Source organism: Heterodontus francisci, chromosome 18 (assembly GCF_036365525.1).
Source record: "Heterodontus francisci isolate sHetFra1 chromosome 18, sHetFra1.hap1, whole genome shotgun sequence".
In the NCBI taxonomy this organism is placed as follows: domain Eukaryota; kingdom Metazoa; phylum Chordata; class Chondrichthyes; order Heterodontiformes; family Heterodontidae; genus Heterodontus; species Heterodontus francisci.
Window position 1 is genome coordinate 51,680,732 of NC_090388.1, and position 14,181 is coordinate 51,694,912.

The 14,181-nt window shown below is 42.8% G+C and overlaps 1 protein-coding gene across 5 annotated transcripts in view; it reads right to left on the reverse strand.

Annotated features, from left to right (window-relative positions):
* Positions 1-11,376, reverse strand: part of LOC137379865 (polyglutamylase complex subunit TTLL1-like) — a 101,279-nt gene extending 89,903 nt beyond the window's left edge. For 4 of the 5 annotated variants that reach the window (XM_068051261.1, XM_068051259.1, XM_068051257.1 and 1 more), the window contains exons 1-2: positions 11,295-11,376; positions 8,106-8,260 (exon numbers count right to left, since the gene is read on the reverse strand). In XM_068051261.1, the coding sequence (XP_067907362.1) occupies positions 8,106-8,218 (113 nt within the window). In that variant the 5' untranslated portion in view covers positions 8,219-8,260; positions 11,295-11,376. The remainder of the gene's footprint in view (positions 1-8,105; positions 8,261-11,294) is intronic. The other variant, XM_068051260.1, reaches the window with a different exon arrangement.
* Positions 11,377-14,181: the final 2,805 nt, after the last annotated feature.

Sequence of the window (14,181 nt, forward strand, 5' to 3'; positions counted from 1 at the left end):
GAAAGGTAGCTTAAGGACTGTTAGCTGGAAATTCTTCTTCACACCAAGAGTGATCAACGTCAGGAATAAACTTCTCAGTAGACCAGTGGGGTTGAGAACCTGAGAATCATTTAAGATGCTACAGTTGGTACTACAATGGGAGGACATTAGGATCTCTCTGGATGGATGAATTAATATGGATGGTGTCATGCACACCAGAAGTGTGATTTTACAACAATCACGGACTAACTCTGAAGAGTTATGACAAAAGGACTTTGTCTTTAAAAACTGAACCTTTATTTTAAAAAGTGAACAATGGTCCAAAATGGCCACTGTATAAAAAGGATTGGCATTTTGTGTATTCAAGCAATCTGACAAAGACAAAGGCAAATCTTCAAAGCCAAAAGATGTTAATGCCATTTTACACCTATCCTAAAACATTCCAGAATTGAATGTCTTCTTCTGAAACAAGAAGTTGTGAGGTAGCCACATCCTGGGCATTGTGCAATCACCATAGATAAGAGAGGATAATGTCTCCTACCAGGAGGTGAGAGGTGTCACCATTTTAACTTTAAAAAGACAGCCAGAGAGAGAGAGACTGTCCCAGAAGGTGGAGCTACTTATAACAGCTTGAACCAGGAAGCACAGTGCCCTGCTGAAAAAATCCGACATCTACAGTATACAGCAGTGAGAGCTAGAAGTAACCCACCAGCTTCAACAGAACCTTCAATCAAGAGAGAAATCTACAGTCATCTCAGGCCTGCATCCATCTAGAACTTGATTCTCAAGAGAATTCAACAGGTTTATCATAACCTTTCTCCCTTTTACTTCCTTTTTCCCTTCTCTATCTGTTTCTCGTGTGTGTGTGTGTGTGTGTGTGTGTGTGTGTGTGAGCGAATGCATGAGTGAATGAGATTGCGACAATTTCGGGATAAGGCGTATTGATCAATAAACAATTGACCTGTTTTTAAAAACCTACAAGAAAACCTGTCGCTGTCTGGTTATTTGAAAAATAAAACACCAAGTGGTTAAATTCTAATGCAAATACACTTGCTGCGATCAGGGGGGTGGGGGTTGAACAGTGGACACCACCACGTCACACCACGTCCGTAATTATCTTTTGTATGTCACTGTGGTTATGCTTACTAATATTGGTGTCTTTGCTCTCGGTCACTGGGAGTGCTGTCAGGCTGTTTGCCCATAAGTATAATGACAAAAAGTGATGTTAGAATTCTGTTCGTCTAGGACACATGGTGCGTCCATGAATTCCCACAAAGCATAGGATATATATTCCAGATGGCTGAGCTGAACTGCCATACCATAACTTTAAAAACTATTTATTACAATTAGAATAAGTAAAATAACTTACCAGTTACTCACCATTCAGCTTCTTCCCCTGTACCAAAGTAGAGCCGATTAGGGACCAGAAAGGGGATTAACACATGGAGGCAGAGGGCATAGCTGAGGTATGAAATGAATACTTTGCATCTGTCTTTACCAAGGAAGAAGATGCAACCCAGGCAATGTTGAAAGAGGAGGTAAGACAGACACTAGAGAGGTTTAAAATTGATAAAGATGAAGTATTAGATAGGCTGTCTATGCTTAAAGTGGATAAGGCACCAGGGCCGGATGAGATGCATCCAAGGATATTGAGGGAAGTGAGAGTGGAAATCGCAGAGGCACTGGCCATAACTTTTCAGTCTTCCTTAGACTCAGGGACAGTGCCAGAGGACTGGACAATTGCAAACGTTACATCCTAGTTCAAAAAAGGGTGTAAAGATAAGCCCAGCAACTACAGGCCAGTCAGTTTAACCTCGGTGGTGGGAAGACTTCTAGAAAAAAATAATTCGGGACAAAATCAATAGTCACATGTACAAATGCAAGTTAATTAAGAAAAGCCAGCATGGATTTCTTAAGGGAAAATCATGTTTAACTCACTTGCTGGAGTTTTTTGAGGAGGTAATAGACAGGGTTGATGAGGGCAACGCTGTTGAAGTGCTGTACATGGACTTTCAAAAGGCAGTTGATACAGTGCCACACAACAGACATGTGAGCAAACTTGTAGCTCATGGAATAAAAGGGACAGTAGCAACATGGATACGAAATTGGCTGAGTGACAGGAAACAAAGAGTAGTGGTTGATGGATGTTTTTCAGGCCGGAGGAAGGTTTGTAATTGAGTTCCCCAGGGATCAGTGTTGGGACCCTTGCTTTTCCTGATATATATTAATGACCTAGACCTTGGTGTACAGGGCACAATTTCAACATTTGCTGATGATACTAAACTTGGAAGCATTGTGAACTGTGAGGAGGATAATGTAGAACTTCAAAAAGACATAGACAAGTTGGTGGAATGGGCAGACAGGTGGCAGATGAAGTTCAATGCAGAGAAATTTGAAGTGGTTCACTTGGTAGGAAGAACATGGGGAGACAATATAGAATAAAGGTTACAATTCTAAAGGCGGTGCAGGAGCAGAGGGACCTGGGTGTATATGTGCACAAGTCATTGAGGGTGGCAGGACAGGTTGAAAGAGCATTTAATAAAGGATACAGTATCCTGTATTAATAGGGGCATAGAGTACAAGAGCAAGGAAGTTATGTTAAACCTGCATAAGACACTAGTTTGGCCTCAGCTGGAGTATTGTGTCCAATTCTGGTTGCTGCACTTGAGTAAAGACGTGAGGGCATTGGAGAGAGTACAGAAAAGATTCACAAGACTGGTTCCAGGGATGAAGAATTTCAGTTATGAAGATAGATTGGAGAAGTTAGGACTGTTTTCCTTGGAGAAGAGAAGTTCTGAGAGGTGATTTGATAGAGGTATTCAAAATCATGAGGGGTCTGGACAGAGTAGATAGAGAGAAACTGTTCCCACTCATGAAAGGCTCAAGAACGAGAGGGCACAGATTTAAAGTATTTGGTAAGAGAAGCAAAAGTGACACGAGGAAAAACTTTTTCACGCAGCGAGTGGTTATGGTCTGGAATGCACTTCCTGCGAACGTGGTGGAGGCAGGTTCAATTGAAGCATTCCCTGCACATTCAAAAGACAGTTATATGAAAAGGAAGAATGTACATGGTTACAGAGAGAAGGCAGGGGAATGGAACTGAGGGAGTTGCTCTTTCAGAATGCCGGTGTGGACATGATGGGCCGAATGGCCTCCTTCTATGCTGTAACAATTTGGTGATCCTGTGATTCTGTAAGAGCCAGCTACTGGAGGCTGAAAAAAGGTAGAAAAAGAAAGGAGCACCTTCCTCACCAAATTCCCTCACTCACCAAACTCCCACTTTACACTCTGTGCAACAATCCCAGCTTTTCCAACCTAACCTTGTAACTAACATCCCACATCACTCGAACCATTCTGGTAAATCTCCTCTCCACCTTCTCAAGGACCCTCATATGCTTCCTAAAGTGTGGTGACCAAAACTGAATGCAATCCTTTAGTAGGGGCCTTTATAAAGGTTCAGCATAACTTCCCTGCTTTTGTACTCGATGCCTCTATTTATGAAGCCCAAGATTCCATACGCTTTGCTAACTACTCTCTCAATATGTCCTGCCACCTTCAAAGATCAGTGCACATGCACCCCCAGGTCCTTTTGTTCCAGCATTCTCTTTAGAACTGTGCCATTAAAGTATATATTGCCTCACCCTATCCCTTCTGCCAAAATGCATCACCTCACACTTGTCTGTTTTAAATTCCATCTGCCACTTGTCTGCCAATTCTGCGAGTCTATCTATTTCCTGTTAGCCACTCCTCCAAGTTTGGTATCATCGGCAAATTTTGAAATTCTACTCTGTATTCCAAGATCCAATTCATTTATGTAGAGCAAAATAAAAGCGGTCCTAGTCACTGACCCTTGGGGAATACCACTGTCTACCATCCTCCAGTCTGAAAAACAACCATTTGCCACGACTCGCTGTTTTCTGTCCTTAAGCCAATTTTTGTTATGTAATTGGACACTAACTCTCCTATTCCATGAGCCTTAATTTTGTTAACCAGCCTTTTATGTGGTACTTTATCAAATGCTTTCTTAAAATCTATATAAACAACATTCCCTTCATCAACTTTCTGTGTTACTTCATCAAAAAATTCAATTAAATTAGTCGAACATGATCTGCCTTTTACAAATCCATGTTGTCTATCCTTAATTAACTCAAACCTCTCCAAGTGTCTGTTGATTTTTTCCCTGATTATTATTTCTAAAATGTTTCCCATCACTGGTGTTAAACTAACTGGCCTGCAGTTGCTCGGACTGTGTTTACACTATTTCCTGAATAAGGGTGTCACATTTACCACTCTCCAATCCTCTGGCACCTCCCCCTTATCTCAGGAAGATTGGAAGATTATGGCAAGCCCTTCTGCTATCTCCACCCTCACTTCCATTAGCAACCTGGGATGCAAGCCATCCAGACCAGGTGACTTATCTACGCTAAGAATAGCCAACTTTTCCAGTACATCCTCCCTCACAATTTTTACCCTATCCATATTTTGTCAGATTCCTCTGCCTTAGTAAACACCATTGCAAAGTACTCATTAGAGGGAATTTTATGCTGTCCCCCATGGCGGGTTTGGGGGAGGGGAGAGCTTAAAATTGGGTGGGATGGTGGCAGGAGGGGGCTCCCCAGCACCTTCCCGCCTCCGCCGAAATTAAGTCCAGGGCGGGAAGGCCTGTAAATGGCCTTCCTACCCCACCGTCAATTGGGGCCCTTAACTGGGCAATTAATGCCCAATTCAGGGCCTCATTCCACTGTCACCACAATTAGCCACGCGGTGGGCAGTCCTGTCATCACATGGGAAGTGTGGCATGAAAAACCATGTGGGCTGCTTCCCTGGTCCGGGGGTGGCGGGTGGTGAGGGGTGCGGGGGTCCCTCGTTAAACAGCACTTAGTGCCTGAACGAGGGACCTGACATCGGGAAGGGAGGGACCCGCTGACAGCCCTCTCCCCCATGACCTCCACCGCACAAGGCTCCTCCTGTCCTGACCTACTTGGCCTGGGTCCAGCGTTGGTTCTGGGCCTCGGGTAGTTGCTCCACTGGCACTAGTCACTACCTTCTCGGTGGCACTGCTCAGTGGAAGAGTAGCTAGCCTCTGATTGGCCAGCAGCTCTCCGAAGGTGGGACATCCGGCGCCAGGGTCCTCAATCCCGTGGAAGGCCTGCCGCTGTCCACTTAAGTGCCTAATTGGCACTAGATTTGGCAGGCCTTCCACAGAACAGGCAACGCGGGTTCTTGGCATTGCTTTTTCCAGACATTACAACCCCCATCGCCAGCATAAAATCCCGGCCATTAAGAATTCTAGCCTTGCCCGCCAGTTCTAAGCATATATTACCCTCTTTATCCCTTATAGGCCCCATCCACCTCTTACATGCCAGTAAAAGATTTTTGGGTTCCCTTTTATGTTGACTGCTATTCTATTCTCATATTCTCTCTTTGCCTGTCTTATTTTCCTCTTCACCTCCCCTCTTAACTTATTGTATTTGGCCTGGTTCTCACTTGATGAATTCACCTGACATGCATCATACACCCTCTTTTTTGTTTCATTATAATCTCTATCTCTCTCATCATCTCTTTCACCCTTGTTGGAATGTACCTAGCCTGTACCTGAAGCGTTTCTTCCTTAAAGGTAAACTCATTGTTCCGTTACAGGTTTCCTGTTAGTCTTTGGTTCCATTTTAACCCTGGCTAGATCCCTTTTCATCACATTGAGCCCTCTTCCAATCTAGACCTTCTACCTTATATTGTTCCTTGTTTTTCTGCATTACTAGTCTAAACCTTATGACATGACGATCCCCCACAGATACATGGTCCACTTGGCCCACCTTATTTCCCTGTACCAGATCCAGCAATGCTTCCTTTCTAGTTGGGCCAAGAACATACTGATCAAGGAAGTTCTCCTGAACACATTTCAGAAATTCCTCCCCCTCCGTTCCCTTGATTCTATCATTATCCCAATCGATATTTGAGTGATCAGAGTCTCCCAATATCACCACTCTATAGTTTTTGCACATCTCTGAGATGTCCCTGCAAATTTGCTTCTCTATCTCTCTTACTATTTGGAGACCCATAGAATACCTGCAGTAGTGTGATCATACCCTTTTTGCTTCTCTACTCTAACCAAATGGATTCTGTCCTTGCCCCCTCAAGGACATCCTCTCTTTCCAACACTACAATGTCCTCCCTAATCAGTGGTGCCACCCCACTTCCCTTTCTTCCTTCTCTATCCCTTCCGAACACTTTATATCCTTGTATATTAAGCACCCAATCCTCATAATTTTTAAGCCACGTTTCCATTATTGCCATTATTCCCATACTATTTGTGCTTGTAGCTCACCAACCTTATTCACTGCACTTTATGCGTTTAAATACATGTATTGTAATCTTGTCTTTGCATTTCTCATAGTTCTTCTCAGTTCATTCCTATCTTATATGGAACTGCTCCCTTCTATAGGACTGTCCAACACTCTCACATTGTGCACCTTATTCCTCTTTTCTACTTCTATATGCTGGTGCCCATTCCCCTGTCAATTTAGTTTAAACCCTCTCCAAACACACAAGTGAACTTCCCCATGAAGACAATGGTCCCAATCCTTTTGAGGTGGAATCCCTCCCTTTTGAATAGGTCCCTTCTGCCCCAGAACTGGTCCCAATTCCCCAAGAACCTGAAGCCCTCCCTCTAGCACCATGCTTCAAGCCATGCATTGGTCACCCTATTTATAGTCTCGCTAGCACTGTACTGGAATATGTCTATGAACGACAAGCAATGAAAGAGCTGTAAGGTTGTGTGAGCAGTAAATGTGGGACAGACTGAAAGGAAACACTTTGTGGCATACATATTTGGAGCATCTATGGTGAGGTAGCCTACATGCTGAGTCTTACTGTCATATTCTATCAGACATGCTGCACTGCTGTTCCTTTAGTGGATGTTGCTCTAGAGTTCCAGGCACACTTTCCTTCATGCACACATCTCAACCAACAATATTTCCACTTCACCACTGTGCCACTCCATCACTTCCTCACAAACTCTGATTGCTGTCCTCACATTTTTTCCCATGCATTGGCTTTTGCCAAACATTTCTGCAGCCTAGTTGCAGTCTTTAGAAAAGTTGAAACAAGTTTTGTCTTTACACACTGCTTGTATACACAATTCCCTCCGATTTCCCAACTTCGTGGCGCCCCAGCACCAGGAAGCATGTCGCCTTAAAATTTATGGTTAATTAGGGCAGATGTTGGATAAATCTGAAAAGCTGGACAAATGACCAAGTATAAAGCACACTTTGGTCCAGTTACACTGCTTCACCACCTGGTCTAGAAATCCTGCAGGAATGAACACTATGGACTGAAATTTATGGTCCCGCCACGCGAAAACAATGGTGGACCACACGTAACAGAACCGCTGCGATATTAAGCACAGCAGCTCATTTAAATAGCTGCGGCGGAGTGCTCACCCCGATGACGTGAGGGGGCAGGCTGTCCATCCCTGGCAATGGTGCTAGCTGCCTTTCGGCAGGCGATGACGCCATTTTTAAAGGGCTTCGAACCCTACATTTCAATTTAAATATTTAAAGAGCGATTGAAGGAAAAATATTTAAAACATTTATTTCGCTTGTCTCCCACGACCCCCAACATCAGGGGGTCTGTAAAATTCAGCCCTATATAACGTCATTGCATAGGGTGTTGCTTTCAACCAGTTCTGGTCCTAATAATTTTTATCCATAATACCAAAGACTGCACCCACAGTAATCAAGTCAGAATTTATGTGCTTACTGTTAAGTACTGTTAAGCTGGGGCGGCACAGTGGCGCACTGGTTAGCACTGCAGCCTCACAGCTCCAATGACCCGGGTTTGATTCTGGGTACTGCCTGTGCGGAGTTTGCAAGTTCTCACTGTGACTGTGTGGGTTTTCGCCGGGTGCTCTGGTTTCCTCCCACAGCCAAAGACTTGCAGGTTGATAGGTAAAATTGGCCATTATAAATTGCCCCTAGTATAGGTAGGTGGTAGGGGAATTAAGGGGATGTGAGAGGGTGATGGGATTAATGTAGGGTTAGTATAAATGGGGTTGATGGTCGGCACAGACTCGATGGGCCGAAGGGCCTGTTTCAGTGCTGTATCTCTAAATAAAGTAATTTACTCACCAATAAAAATTCCAGTCATCACTTTCTGATACCTGGATCCAGCCTCTTTTTTCAAAGTTATTTATAAGCACGGACTTGTCAATATCCGTAACCCATTTCACTTTTCCTGTCATGATCTTTCTGAAGCATGTGAACTGCTGCAGATTCAGTTTACACTGTCAAAGAAAGACACAATACTGTACTCATGGGACAAAACAAAGATCTATAGGAATTGATGTTTCTCCAATAATTTAAAAACAATCTAAGGTACAAACCTTAATGGCAAAATTTCAATCATACATTCATGGATCTTTGTTATTTCTTGAGGGAAACCCTTAACATGTACTGGTATTTTTGTTAGAGTTGAATTTGAGGATATGAGCATGTTCAAATCCCACCATGGCACTTTGTCAATTTTAATTTTATTTTGAAATTTTGGAAATAAAACCTGTGTGGACTATGGGCTGAATTTTACCAGCACCATGACGCCATGGGTTGTGGCGGGGAGGCCCATAAAATGCTAGCAGGAGTAGCCCGCCACGACCCATGACGGCGAGAAGGCCCCGACGGATATTAGCGGCGGTGGCGAGGCCTCAGTGCGGCCCCCCACACCCCCCCTCCCGCCATCTAAATAGCAGGGAAAACACTTTTTATTGGCTGTGGGGATGGTCGGAATGGGTTGAAGGGCAAATGTGAGAATGTTGGGGGGGAAAGTTCAGGTCGGGAATAAAATAAGTTTTCTCGATATAAGGCAATGAAAAGACCATTGGAGGATTGAGAAAGGGCCTCCATCTTCTAATTATTTATTAAAAACAAATGAAATCTAATATCCCTTTAAAAATGAATGGTTTGAAGCCCTTTAAAAATGGCAGCTGCACCTGCGCTGATAAAATTCAGCCCTATATATGACTCTGATCTCACACTAACATGGTTGACTCTTAACTTCCCTCTGATGTGGTCTAGCAAGCTATTCAGTTGTATAAAACTGCTCAAGGAGAAGGCCCACCACCACTTTCTACACAGCAACTCGGGATAAGCAATACATGCCAATCTTGGCAGTGATGCGAATATCAAGAGAATGAATAATTGAAACTCGTGATGGAAATACATTTGTCACAAGCAGATTTGACTGCCCATGTAACTTTAGTAATCATAAATTTCACCTATTTTATAACACCAAGATCAGTAGTCGCATTTTCACCATGGAGTCAGAGGGTTCAAGTCACACACCAGAAGATTGAGCACATAATGTAGGCTGACATTCCAGTGCAGTACTGAGGGAGTGCTGTATTGTCTTTCAGATGAGATGTTAAACCAAGGCCTCGCTTGAGGTTATGGAAGATCACTATTTCAAGTAAGTACAAGAGAGTTCTCCCCAGTGTCCTGGCCAAATTTATCCCTCAATCAAGATCAATAAAACAGGTTGGCCTGGATTTTGCAATAGAAATAATACTGAGGCGATCAGCACTTACCATTGTTATGGAGTAATTCGGACAGCAACTTCAGGAGTCTGCACATATGCAGTTAAATGCAGAAATATGGAAGTCGGTGTCTGATTTGGCCTGCTTCCTCTCAAGTTTCACTACATCAGTACCGATAGAGTCAGCATAAACAAAGGGTGTGAAGTTGTGGTAGTTAGCCACTAAACACACCAGAAAACTTTAGGATTCATGCATTTAGGTGTAATTGAATTTTCAATGGTGTTTTAAGGTTTAATTACTGCCAAGAAACCTCTCTGGCACTGAAACTTTTATTTGATAAGTGTAGAGTCTTGTTCCTTCATAATTTAGTTATTAAAGATACTCAGCAGGTCTGGCAGCATCTGTAGAGAGAGAAGCAGAGTTAACATTTCAGGTCAGTGACCCTTCTTCAGAACTGGCAAATATTAGAAATGTAAAAGCTGCAGTGCTCCAGTGAACATCAACGCAAGCTCGAGGAACAGCATCTCATTTACCGATTAGGCACACTACAGCCTGCCAGACTGAACATTGAGTTCAATCATTTCAGAGTATGACGAGCCCCCCATTTTACTTTTATTTTTAGTTTTTTTTCTTTTTCCTTATTTATTTATATATATATATATTTTGTGTTTATTTTATTTTATTTCATCTTAGTTTGTTCAGTTTGTTTACCCACTGTTTTTTTCATGTTTGTACTTGCGGTTGTTCAATTTAGAGTCCGTTAACACCCTATCTGTACTAATGCTTTGTCTTTCAACACACCATTAACATATTGTTTGCCTTTGCTCCACGACCTTCTGGTCCTCTATTCTGTGACCTTGTCCTATCTACACCTCCTTTGTTATCTCTTGCCCCACCCCTGGTTTACTTGCTTATAACCTTTTACATTTCTAATATTTGCCAGTTCTGAAGAAGGGTCACTGACCTGAAACATTAACTCTGCTTCTCTTTCCACAGATGCTGCCAGACCTGCTGAGTATTTCCAGCATTTCTTGTTTTTATTTATTCTAAATACTGTAGGTTGCCAAGGTTGCAGCGGTTCAAGGAGGTAGCTCACCACCACCCTCTAAAGGGTAATTAGGGATGGGGAATAAATGCTGGCCTTGTCAGCAATGCCTGTATCCCATGAACGAATAAAAAGGTCTTTGAGTAGCTTTGCTGCAAAATCCATACCAATATCTGATCATTATCATATTGCTGTTTGTGAGACTGTGCTGTGTGAAAATCGGCTGTTGCAATTCCTACAATAGTGACTGCACCTCAAAAGTACTTAATTGACAATAAAATGCTTTGGGATATCCGGGGTTGTGAAAGGCGCTATAGAAATGCAAGTTTTTATTCCTGTTTTCTAGCAGCTTCTCATGTCGCTGCAACAGAACTGAATCTGCAACAATCACTGATTCCTGCGGTTGCGAGGTCTGTTGCGCAAACCCATCAGTTTTAATGCAGTCAGAAAATGCATTTCCAAACAAAGTTCTGTATATTCTATTGCACCAGTTTGATGGGTACCGAGTCGATGAAAAGTCACACCTAAGTATTCTCCAAGTAATTTTTCTTGTTATCACGTCCGTTCATTTGTCTGCCTTTCCCTTTTCTCCCACCCTGTTCTTTGACGCAGATCAGCTCCAGTTAAAAAAAAAACTCCACTGTGTATTACCTTTTGAAAGGAAAGAGACACAACCTCTGGTTCTGAGCAGAGATGTAGGTAACTGATAATTCGCGAGCACCCACCGCTCGGGGCAAAACTTACCTGGGCGAGAGCACCGGAAAAGCTGCAACTTCATAAACTTTCTAACCAGCAGTTTATCTGAGTCACTCTGTTTTTCTTTGCATTTTAGGCCGTTCCTTAGCAACCGGTAACGCTGAGCCAGGAGAGGTTGAGAGCGCATGAACTGCAGGATTGCCCAGATTTGAGCTGAAAAGATAAACTGCGAAGTCATTGAGATGGATTAGGCTCAGGTTATTTACATGTTACATTTGTGTTGTTTGTCTATTAATTGTCATCATTTTAAACTCGCTGCAATGTTCCTTTTTTGAGGCCTGAAATCTAAAATACTGCTCCAATATTTTTATTTTTTGAATCTAGATTGCTGCTTAATATTAGTTATGGCTGAAAATGTAGAAACATTCGGACTGACAGAATAGCCTGGGGAATATATAAACACACGTTTTTCTAGTGAAATACGCTCAAGGGGTTACATTTCTTCCGGAAACAACCGTGGCTGTCACTGGTTAAAAAAAGGACTTTTCCAATCCTGAAACTCTGTAATTGTATTGTTACTGCTATCTTGCCGTTTCACTGTTTAGTTTTATTTCAGGACCAGTACTTTCACAAAAAATGGGAAAAATTGCAGAGCACAATTCCCAAAACGTGTTTTTGAATATTCCATAACCCCTACAATAAAATATGATGTAGTCATCATAAAACAGAGGTTATGACCATTTTGATCCTGCTGCCTGACATGTGCCAAACCAAGATTCCTTTCACAACAGCAACAATTTGTATTTCTCTAGTGCCTTAAATGTAATAAAATGTCCAAGGGCTTCACAGAGGTATTATAAAACAAAATATGTCACCAAGCCACATAAGGAGATATTAGGGCAGACGACCAAATGCTTGGTCAAAGAGGTAGGTTTTAGGGAGGGTCTTAAAGGAGGAAAGTGTGGTAGAGGCAGAGAGGTTTATGGAGGGAATTCTAGAGCTTAGGACCTAGGCAGCTGAAGGCACAGCCATCAATGGTGGAGTGACTAAAACTGTGAATGCTCAAGAGGCTGGAATTAGAGGAGTGCAGATATCTCGGAGGGTTGTCGGTCTGGTAGATATTACAGAGATAGGGAGGTACGAGGCCATGGAGGGATTTGAAACAAAGATGAGAATTTTAAAATCGAGCTACTTTTTAACTGGGTGCCAGTATAGGTCAGTGAGCACAGCGGTGAAGGGTGAATGGCATTTGATGTGAGTTAGGACATGGGCAGTCTTTTGGTTGACCTCAGGTTTATGGAGGTTAGTGTTGGAGGCTGGCCAAGAGTGCATTAGAATAGTCAAGTCTAGAGGTAACATGGGCATGGATGAGGGTATCAGCAGCTGAAGAGCTGAGGCAGGGGAGGAGATGGGAGATGTTACAGAGGTGAAATTAGGCAGACTTATTGATGCCGCAAGTATGTGGTTGAAAGCTCATCTCAGGATCAGATATGACATCGAGGTTAGAAACAGTTTAGTTCAGCCTCATACAGGGAAAGGGATGGAATTAGTGGCAAAAGAGTGGAGTTTATGGCTGAAGACAATGGCTTTGCTCTTCCCAATATTTAATTGCAGGAAACTTTGGCTCATTCAGTGCTGGATGTCAGATAAGCAGTCTGACAATTTAGACACAGTGGCAGGGGCGAGAGAGGTGCTGGTGAGGCAGAGCTGGGTGTCATCAGCATACATGTGGAAATGGACGTGTTTTCAGATGAAGTTCTTGAGGGATAGCATGTAGGTTATAACTAGAAGGAGTCCATGGGTAGATCCTTGGGGGACACCAGAGGTAAATGTGAAGGAATGTGAAGCGAAACCATTGCAAGTGATTCTCTGGCTATCATTAGATAGCTAGGAATGGAACCAGGCAAATGCAGTTCCATCCAGCTGGACGATGGTGGAAAGGTGTTGGAGGAGGATGTGTCAAAAGCTACAAACAGGTCTAGAAGGACAAGGAAGGATAGTTTGTCTTTGTCACAGTCACATCGAATGTCATTGTGACTTTGATAAGAATCTTTTCGGTACTTGTGCTTGGGGTGGAAACCTGATTAGAGGGATTCAAACATGGAGTTCCCGGAAGGATGGGCATTAATTTGGGAGGTGGCAACATGTTCAAGAACTTTGAAGAGGAAAGGAAGGTTGGAGATGGGCTGGTAGTTTGCAAGGATGGAGGGTGTCAAGGGTTGGATTTCGGAGGAGGGGTTGATGACAGCAAATTTGAAGGAGAAAGGGTGAGAGAACTGTTAACATTGTCAGCTAACATGGGAACCAGGAAGGGAGATTGGGTTGTCAGTGGATTAGTGCGAATAGGGTCAAGAGATCAGAAGGTAGATCTCATGGACAAGCTGAGCTCAGAGATAGCCTTTTAGTGGGTTTTACATCTGTGTAATGCAAATAATCACAAGATGGCAGACATGTTATTCAGCTAAGTCTTCAAAAATAAAAGTTATTTACAAAATTCAGATCTTTTCATGTAGCTCAGGAGTCTTTAATATTTGATAGGACTAACAATTGACTAACAATGTGAAAAAGACAAGTCTAAAGGCATTGTGTCATAATGTGCAGAGCATTCGCAATAAGGTAGATGAATTTACAGCGCACATAATATAAATGGTTATGATATAGTTGTGATTATGGAGACATGGCTGCAGGGGAACCAAGGATGGAAACTGAACATCCAGGGGTATTCAATATTTAGGAAGGACAGGCAAAAAGGGAAAGGAGGTGGGGTAGTGTTGTAAGTAAAGGAGGAAATTAATGCAATAGTGAGGACGGATATTGGCTCGGAAAATTATGATGTGGAAGCTGTATGGGTGGAGCTAAGAAACACCAAGGGGCAGAAAACGTTGTTGGGGATTGTCTATAGGCCCCCAAACAGTAGTGGAGATGTAAGGGATGG